Here is a 10652-nt window from a genome sequence, read left to right as displayed (position 1 = left end):
AGTCAGAGGGGCTAAGACACTGACAGCAAAGTCAGAACAGAACAGGTTACATGTTGATGATGATGATGATGTAATGAAGGTTACAGGTGAAGCACAGGTGGTCTTTGGACTGGGTGCTAACTAAAGAGAGGTTAACTGAAGGCTGCTTAATAAGAATAAACCAACTTTCTCTTTATTTTTCAATTGTCAATATGTATTGCCTCGTGGTCATCATATCCTCACTCTTCCATGAAGGAATGTTTAGTTCTAAAAAGACACAAATAAAATAAGTAAATACATGATGGATACAACTATGCTGGAAATTAACCATGAACATTAAATATCAGAGGAAATAAACGGCATTAAATACATATGTATCAATATACTGCCATCTAGTGGAATAAAGGTGAACCGTTTACTCTGCGGTGGAAATATAAATATAATAACAGCAACAACTCTGCACAGAAACATTACTTTGATTAATCTATATTAGGAACTGTGTTGCATTAAACAATGCAACGATTAAGTGAGAAGGTGATTCTTGCTGTGTACATGCATATTAAACTTCCCGTCTTTCACCACTGTCGCTAACATATCCAGGTTTAATTATTTATTATTTATATTGACTCAATTATATTCTTCTAATGTTACCCTGCTATGTGTTTGCATCGTTAACATATCCCCGTTTAATTATTTATTCTTTATATTGATTAATTTAGTTTAGTTTAGTTTAGTTTATTTCGATCAGCAATACTATACAAAAATCAAAATTTCAACAAAAGAAGAAAGTGGCCGACCGAAAGGGTCAAGGCTGAAGCTATCAAGCTTATAAGTGCCCTAACCTATGCTTTCATGAAAATACTTATTTTAGAGAACCATTACATATACCTATATATATATACTGTATACATAAACATATAAACATATACACATGCATACAAATTCACACACCCATATAAACATATATACACACACATACCTACATATACATAAAACAATCAACAAAACAAAAACAAAAAAGCTTGTCCCCATTATCCGTTACTTATGATGCCTCATCAATGCTGATACGTCTGTACTTGTCCAAAGTCATGTCTTTAAATTTTTTTTTTATATCACCAGATTCTTACTTTCCTTGATGTCATCAGTTAAACTATTCCACTGTTTCACCCCACAGACAGATGTGCACATGTTTTTTAGAGTTGAATGAACCATCGGCTGTTTGAAATTCCATCTCCCTCTTAGTTCATACTCTCCTTCTCTATCTCTAAAAATCTTTTGAATATTTCCAGGAAGTGAATTATGTTTAGCTTTGTACAGAATTTGTGCTGTTTTGAACTCTACTATATCCCTAAGTTTCAGTGTATGTGATTTTAAGAACAGTGAATTGGTGTGCTCAAGATATCCTACATTATTTACTATTCTAATTGCTCTCTTTTGCATGATGTATAATGGCTGTAGGGTGCTTTTGTAGGTGTTCCCCCACACTTCAACACAATAGGTCATGTATGGTAGAATGAGAGTGTAATATAATGTCTGCAATGATTTAGAGTTCAGTATGTGCCGTGTTTTGCATAATATCCCTACAGTTCGTGATAATTTGGACCTTACATACTTGACATGTTGTTTCCAGCTAAAGTTGTGGTCGATTATCACACCTAAAAACATATTCTCGAAAACTCTTTCCAGCATAACACTATCCAACATTAATTCTACCGGAGTATTCGGATGTATATTTTTATTTCCAAAAACCATAAATTTTGTTTTTTAAATATTTACTGATAATTTATTGACATCGAACCACAACTTTAGCTTCCTCAATTCTGCCGTGACAACCTCCAACAGCTGCTGAAGGTTCTCCCCAGCACAGAATACATTAGTGTCATCAGCAAAAATAACATAATTCAATATTTTAGAAACATTGCAGATGTCATTGATGTACAGTATAAATAATTTCGGTCCAAGAATTGACCCCTGCGGAACACCACATATAATATCTAAGAGAGGAGACCTAGTTACACCCATCTGAACAAACTGTTTTCTGTTTTCAATGTAACTTTTGAACCAATTTAGCCCTACCCCTCTAATCCCATACCTTTCCAGTTTATGTATTAAAATACCATGATCAATTGTGTCAAACGCTTTCTTTAGATCGACAAAAACACCTACTGAATATTTTTTGTTATCACTGTTACTTGTTAATTCTTCGACTAAATCCATTAAAGCCATTGCAGTTGATCTATTCGTTCTAAAACCATATTGTCTGTCCATAAGCAACTCATATTTGTCAATGAAGCTGTCCAACCGCACAACAAAGAGCTTTTCGAGAATTTTAGAGAACTGGGAGATCAGTGAAACTGGCCTGTAATTAGTAAATAGGTGTTTTTCTCCAGCTTTGTGTACTGGGATCACTTTAGCAGTTTTCATATTACTGGGAAAGCATCCCAAGTCAAACGATAGATTACAGATGAAAGTTAGAGGGTCTACTATAGTGTCAATTACTTGTTTTATTAAAGTCATGTCAATACCATTCCAATCCAGAGATGTTTTGTTCTTAAACTTCTGAACAACGTTAATAATTTCATTTTTATCTGTACCTCTCAAATAGATAGTATCTGGATTTCGTTCTCCATAGAATATTTCAGCACCTCCTCCTTGTGGAGGGTTTATTTCATTTGCCAGTTTGGGCCCCACATTCACAAAGAAGTTGTTGAAGCTCTCCACCACCTCCTTCTTGTCAGTGATTGTCCTATAATTATCTATAAAATAATTAGAAAAGCTGGAGCTATTTTTTTCTTCCTAATGACTGAGTTTAGTATGTTCCATGTGCCCCTGATATTATTTTTATTCTTTTCTAACATTAAATTGTAGTAATCCTTCTTACATTTTCTAATAATATCAGTTAATTAATTTTTATATCTTTTATATTTCATTTCTTTTTCTCTAGTTCTATCTTTTATAATTTTTTTGTACAAGGTGTTCTTTTTTACAGGCATTCAACAAGCCCTTTGTGATCCATGGTTTATCAGAGCTATTGATTTTCGTATTGCTTTGTCGCATTGGACAGCTTCTATCATATATTGATAAAAAAATATCCAAGAAAGAGTCATAAGCAGAGTTTACATCCACTGCTTCATAAACAGTTCTCCAGTCTTGTCCCAGCAATTCCCTTCTAAAAGCATCAAGGGTAACTTCTGTTCTTACTCTACTCTGTCTTGTTATACCTTCATCCTTCATCATTTTATGTTCACAATCGTAGATAACAAACACTGGTAGGTGGTCACTTATATCATTTATAAGTAACCCACTAATTAAATTATCTTCCATGTTATTAGTAAATATATTATCTATAATTGTTGCTGATTGAGCTGTTATTCTACTGGGTTTAGTAATGATAGGGTATAAGCTCATACTGTACATTGTCGCAGTATATTCATCAATTGATAGCAGTTTATTTGGATTTAATAAATCAATATTGATAAACAAAAGATGATAAACAATGGAAATATCAGTTCATGTTTACTGTGTTATGTACCTGTCAATATTTCCAAATAAAAGAATACATTATTTGTTTAAAGAAGAACAACAAATGGACTGAAGAATTTACGAAAAAAGATAATGGAAAGTAATCATTTGACCTCTAACAGTTTCAAGAAGTTGAGAGGGGAAACGTATAGCTGTCAAATAAATGAAGTTTAGTCGCAAGCCCACGTCATCTATTGCTCATCCATCTGCCAAGTACAATCTGGTGCAGTGCATCAAATGGTGACATTTGTTTTAACTGTACATGGTCCCTCTGAAATAATAAGATTATAATATATAATATAATATATTTCATCTAGCAGACAGTTTGGCTTTACAGCTCATACAGCTACTGAATAGCAACAGATAACTGAGAAATAATAATACTTATAATAATAATACTAATACAAATAATAATAATAACTCGTATGAATCAAATATATATTTAATAAATATGGGGGAAATAAATAATGCCTCTGTATTGCTCAATCGCACGCACGCACGTACGTACGCACGTCAATGCCATGGAAACCGGACCGAGGCTATTTAAGGCCGCGGACGTTCTGATTCTGCCCTTTGCACTTTGGACTTTGACACGAGCGGACCTCACCTGTGAACCCTCCTGTGAACCCAGACCTGTGAAGGAAACTCTGAGACTTTTGCACTGCTTGAGTCTTTTTGTTGGAAACAAAACTTGTTGTCTTACAGAACTACACGAGATCCGGACTACGAGAGACCTGAGACCCCGAGGAAGGCCTTCCGACGACCGAGAGCCGAGGACGAGCCCCTGCTGAAGCGACCGGGTTGTGATTTGGACCATAAGGTAAGACCATTTCTACATTTAATTTAGCATTTTTATTATTAACGTATCCCCTTAAATCCATAAAAGTGTTCTCAGTTTAGAAATCAGTGAAACCTTTTGAGTTTTAACGTTTAGAATGTTGACAGTCGATGATTCGTCGTGTAAAATGAGATTTGAGCTGCAGAATGTCTTGAAAATGTCAGGAGATGTGCGGAATGTGTTGACAATAAGTGCAACGCCTCGAAACCCCTTTTATTTTTGGTTTAAGGCATCAAAACGTTGAACTTTAACTTTGAAATTACAGAAAAAAGATGGCGCCTGAACCATTTTTATAGAATTCTCAAATGTACCCTGTAAAATGCATAAACTCGGCACCATGGTAACCATCGGGAACGCGCGGGCCGCCTGACCTGAGCTGCGCGTGACCCGGAGCTGCTCTGTCGTGACCGTTGAAACGGGCCTTATTGTACACACGTCTGCTCCTTTTACTTTATCATATGAAAGTGATGTATTTAACATTAAAATGCACTGTGCTCGTGCTAGTTTGTTAAGTAGAGTTAACTGATGGGAGTGCACGAGCGCGCGCTGCCTCCAGCATCTCGTCCTCGCGCTCTGAGATGCACCTCGTGAAGTGGAGAATAATGAGTGAGATCTGTAGCCTATACCATAAAGTTCGCATGGACCTGTTTTTGGGGCCCTTAACTCAGAGCTATCGGTCCAAAACATTTGAGCTTGAGCCCTCTGGTTGACCGGAGCTGTGAGGCTAACTACTCGAGCTGTTGACCGCTAGCTGAAAGTTATCCTTGAATCTCGTTCTAGCTCCTGACTTCCTCTTCCGCGGACCTCCGAGAAGCCGGAGAATGGAGGACCACCCGTACGCGCTGCGCGGAGGTAAGTTGTATATTTATATTTAGCATTTTTGTTATTGGTTCTGACCTTAAAACCATTTAAAACGTTCTCAGTTGAGAAATCAGTGAAACCTTTTGAGTTTATAGTTGAACAGTTCACAATGTCAAGGGGCCTGTTTGAAAAATACAGATGTGGTGGAGGTTTCTCCGTGTAAAATGATTATTTGAGGACCGGAATGTCTTAAAAGTCGCTGGATATCTGTGGTATGTGTTAACTATTAGTGTAGTGGATTTAAAACAGTGTTATTTTGTTTAGAGGCTATCAAATATGACATATTTTACCTTGACATTTCTGAAAAAAGATATTCTTAATACTGAAATAGAATCATGCGTCAGTGTGACGTCATCGCACCAGGTGTGTTAGAGACGCATCTGATTGTGAGAATGAGTTGGTTTGTTTTGACTGTTTGACTGAAACGTCACTTATTCAACAAACATCTGCCCCTTTTACTCAATACTATCCCATGAACTATTTCTTTAACAATTAACCCTCCTGTCGCACAATTAAAGGTTTATATAGGGGGAAAGTGAGAAGATATGAAACATTGTTTAGTCTGGAAGGTGTGGCTCACGAGTCTAAACAGATGTATATTGACCTGCTAACTGATAGATTAGCAGCTGGAATCTGAATCTATTATTGCTCAATGTAATCCAGAACTATTTTATTGAATGAAGAATCCTGTTTCAATGTTTCCCTGCAGCTGGCGACTTCGTTGGAGCTCCACCGCCGCCGCCCCCCCCCTCCCAGCCCCCCGGCGGCAGCCACCGGAATCGACTACGGAGGTAAGAAATCAGAGCAATGCACAATTAAAGGTTTATATAGGGGGAAAGTGAGACTATATGAAACATTGTTTAGTCTGGAAGGTGTGGCTCACGAGTCTAAACAGTTGTATATTGACCTGCTAACTGATAGATCAGCAGCTGGAATCTGAATCTATTATTGCTCAATGTAATCCAGAACTATTTTATTGAATGAAGAATCCTTAAATGTTTCCCTTCAGCTGGTGGAGACTACGATGGAGCTCCTGGCCTCCCTACGGCCATCAGGTTAGTGCAGGAAGATAACATTGCGGACATTAGGCTTCATAATGCGCGTGTGTCTTTGTTGCGTGTCTTTGCCCTTTTACCACCAGACGAGCTCCGGCGCCGACTCCGACACCCAGACATCCGACGCCGGTTCCGCCAGCTCCGCGCGATCCGCCGACTCCGCCAGGGACTGGCCCGCAGGTAAGTTATCAGGTTAGTGATACACTTGTCCCTTTAAACTTACACTTTCACTGCACTGTTTAAAGTACTGTTATTGGTTTGTATGGGCACTTTATTTTATATTCTACTGTAAATGTAATGTTACAATTCTTGCACTTTGTTGATTGTTGATTGTTTAATGTTGTCTAATGTTGCACCACCCGCCATGACACATTCCTTGTATGTGAAAATATAGTTTACAATAGATAAATAGATGGATAGACAGACCGAGAGACAATTGATAGACAGATAGACGGATGGATAGAGCGATGAACAGATACCCCAGTCCCCCAGAAACCAGAAGAGTCTCCCAGGAGCAGCAGGAAGAGGAGGAGCCCGACTGCCCGGCAGGACCGATAAAGTTCCAGACAGCCTTCCCTCGCGCCTGGCGGGGGAAGGCTGGTTGGCCTGGTTCTACTTTTTTATTTAGGTATCGATTGCTGTGACACAGAAGAGTCTACCGGGATCTCCTTAACGACGACGAAGAAGATGACGAGGGAGGACCACATGAGAAGGATGAAGGACTACAGGACCAGATGAAGAGCGGCGGTTGCCTTTCTTTTCGTGGGCGGAGTAAGTAATCCCTCACTCAGACTACAGAAGTATCAGTAATACGATCCCATCACTGGAGGCCAGATCCAACCCAATAATGTAAAGGTTGTGTAGTTCAGTTCAAACGTATTCATGTCTGGTGTTTGTGTCTCACAGGGCAGGACTCCTCTGTCTCACGCCCAGCTGGAGGTGGATGTCAACCAACCCGTCACCTTCAGCAGACCACGACACAAGTCAATCAGGACCCCCCCCCCGCCCGCCCGTCCACCCAGCCCCCCGACACCGCCCGCCCGTCCACCCAGGAAGCAGCTGTGAAGAAGACGGACACTTCAGCCTGAACGAGACTTAATAATCCTTTCATTTGTCCCATGGAATACTCACTATACGTTCATGTTAACTGTGTACAGTATTTAGATTATTTCCTGATTTTAATAAATACATGTACAACATCTAAATGTCTTTTTATTCCAAACTACTGGGTCAGCAAACACTTATGATGTTCATATTGGGTTATAAATCAACTTTAATGGTTGAGACATATGCACTACAATGTTATAGTTTTTATATTTACTTATTGTGTTGATTCTTAATAATTAATGTCTAATATATTGTTAGTTTACACCAGTGCTCATTTTTCATCTTCATAACGGATAAACGATTCGACGATTATATTTTTGTTTTGTGTTTTGCCAAACGTAGCTTAAATGACCACAAAAATATTTTATCGTACAAAAAATCCTACATGGCAAAACGTGTCATGTCAGTTGGCAACAATCGGTAACAAATACCAACATATATCTTCACTCTAAATAATCCAACAAAAGCAATGCATCAATTCTATTTACAAGATTTTCATTGACAAAAATAGAAAATAGAAAGTAACAGACCCCGGCAGTATATGAAATGATGCTTTTATACCAAACTCCTAACTGGATGGAGAACATTGACACAAAACCACAGAACAGACGACATGGAGGAGGACGTCACCTCAGCAGCATGAATGGATGTCCTCTGGAGGCTGAGGACAGGAGACATGAGCCGGCACCTCGTCCACCAGCTCCTGGAGAGTCCGTCTGGAAGCTCCTCGCCTCCCAGCAGCCGGACACAGGGCTCAGCCTTCTGGACTCGTTGAACGTGGCATGTCGGTTCCAACCTGTAGAAGGAATCAAACAGACTTTAATCGTAACGTTCATCTTTGGGCCGACGGGCTTTCTGGAAGAACAACTCCCGTCTCACATCTAAAAAACAGAAAAAATAAACCGGAGCATGACGACCACAATAATGTGTATGAATACAGAAAGGGCACTTTTCTCATCCAGGGCAAAGGGGCACGTGCTTGAGCACCACTAGGGCTCTATCTGTGCACGTGCCTATATATATATTTATAAATATACATATACATATATATATATATATACAGGCACATGCACAGACATTTTGGGGGGCAGGTGCTCAAACCCCCCCAAAAAGGCACCCATCGGCAAAATGATTTTTCTATTGATCACTGTAACTTGAAGTTAAGTAATTGGTTGCAAGGAAACACCTGAAACACATCGTGTCGTGAGAAGACATGAGAGCTGAACAAAATGATATATTACAATTTGTTTTTATTTACAAAACATTAGGAGTGAAAAAATGCCATATAATAAACGACTTACTAACCTCGACCGCTCGGATGAAAAGAGTAATGAAGAAAAAACAACACTTGTAATAACTACTTACTAACCCAGAGTGAGGTCATGCCGTGAAATATCAGACTGAGGCATTATAACGTTTTCACGGAAGTCTGATATTTCCTGGCATGACCTCATTCTCAATTAGTAAGTATAGTTATTACAAGTGTTGTTTTTTCTTGCGTTTACTGCACTCTAAGTGGAGGAGGGAGGGCCCCGACAGACATCCATACACATTTGGGGGAACTTGATGACAGAGAGTAACTTTATTTCTTAAATACTGATAATGAAGAAAAAATGTGGCTCCAGCAGAAAGGGCACTTTTCTCATCCAGGGCAAAGGGGCTGGTGCTTGAGCACCACTAGGGGTCTATCTGTGCACGTGCCTGTGTATATGTATGTATGTGTGTGTATATATATATATATGTATATATATGATTCTTTGAAATAAGTTTTTTCGAGAAATCATAGGTTAGGGCACTTATAAGCTCGTTAGCTTCAGCCTCGACCCTTTCGGTCAGCCACTTTCTTCTTTTGTTGAATTATGATTGTTGTATATTTTGCTGATCGAAATAAACTAAATCATCATCAACATGAAACCTGTTCTGTTGTGACTCTGCTGTCTTAGTCCTCTGACTACATCACATCATCATCATGTAGTACTTTGGTCTCCAGAAGGATGGAGCTCTGTGTTGTGTGTGAACATGTTTTGAGGAGTTGACTCCATGAGTTATTGTATCAGAGTGAAACATGGAGAGCACAGCTCCTCTCACATCTCTAACATGTCTCACATAGTTTATAGTAGTGATTGTTAGGCGTTGTTGCCTGTGTTTAGCCGTATGGCTATATCTCTGCATGTACATTTAGATAAGCCATATTCATTGTATTTGTTCACACTTAAAGCTGATTCTGGTGGGGGGCTTTATGAGATCGGAAAGCTACAAACAAATACTTGGAGAGTATTATGGTTAACTAGTTTGGGGTCTCTGGAACATCTGTATGTAGACACACCTGCACAGAGTCAATACCCAGTATCACACAAGTACAATATATCCAGAAATTAAATGACAACATGAGTTGTTCTTCTTCTTTGAGTTCGGGCAACCTATTATACCACATGTCTTGGGGAATAGACACAACTGAACATCAGACATAGAATATTGTAAATCGACAACTGGCACATCTCCGGCTCAAGATATATTTCCCAGGGACGTAGACACATTTTTTCTTCATTAATCAGTATTTAAGAATAACACTTACTCTCTCTGTCATCAATTCCCCCCAAATGTGTTTAGATATTTGTCGGGCATTTATTTGAGTTCTTGTGAGAATTTCGCCTCGACATGCTCCGCGGCGCTCATGTCTTCAGCTCTCATGTCTTCTCACGACACAATGTGTTTCAGGTGTTTCGTAACAACCAATTACTTGCTCACTTCAAGTTACAGTGATCAATAGAAAAATCATTTTGCCAATGGGTGCCCTTTTTTTGGGTTTGAGCACCTGCCCCCTAAAATGTCTGTGCACATACATATACATAAACATACATATACATACAGATATACACACACATATATACATATACACACACATACATAAATACACACACATACATACACATAAACACACACACTATACATACACACACATACATAAAAACATAAAACTAAAAACAAAACAAAAAACGTGTCCCCATTAACCGTTGATGTAATGATGATGTAGTAATGAAGGTTACAGGTGAAGCACAGGTGGTGCTGGGACTGGGTGCTAACTGAACGCTGCTTAATAAGAAAAACTCAACTGTCTCTTTATTTTTCAATTGTCAATATCTATTGCCTCGTGGTCATCATATCCTCACTCTTCCATGTAGGAATGTTTAGTTCCAAAATGACCCAAATAAAACAAGTAAATACATGATTTATACAACTATGCTGGAAATTAACCATGAACATTAAATATCAGAGGAAATAAACGGCAT

General features: G+C 38.7%; 1 protein-coding gene across 1 annotated transcript; it reads left to right on the top strand.

Annotated features, from left to right (window-relative positions):
* Positions 1-4248: 4248 nt before the first annotated feature.
* LOC130193862 (H/ACA ribonucleoprotein complex non-core subunit NAF1-like) lies at positions 4249-7454 on the top strand. The gene is made up of 6 exons (XM_056414656.1): positions 4249-4321; positions 5120-5191; positions 5910-5991; positions 6210-6255; positions 6342-7026; positions 7162-7454. The coding sequence occupies exons 2-5, from the start codon at positions 5161-5163 to the stop codon at positions 6450-6452; spliced, it is 270 nt and encodes an 89-aa protein (XP_056270631.1). The 5' UTR covers positions 4249-4321; positions 5120-5160; the 3' UTR covers positions 6453-7026; positions 7162-7454.
* Positions 7455-10652: the final 3198 nt, after the last annotated feature.

Source organism: Pseudoliparis swirei, chromosome 5 (genome assembly GCF_029220125.1).
Source record: "Pseudoliparis swirei isolate HS2019 ecotype Mariana Trench chromosome 5, NWPU_hadal_v1, whole genome shotgun sequence".
Lineage (NCBI taxonomy): Eukaryota > Metazoa > Chordata > Actinopteri > Perciformes > Liparidae > Pseudoliparis > Pseudoliparis swirei.
The sequence above is the reverse complement of the archived record's forward strand: the minus strand, read 5'-3'. Positions and strand labels throughout refer to the sequence as shown.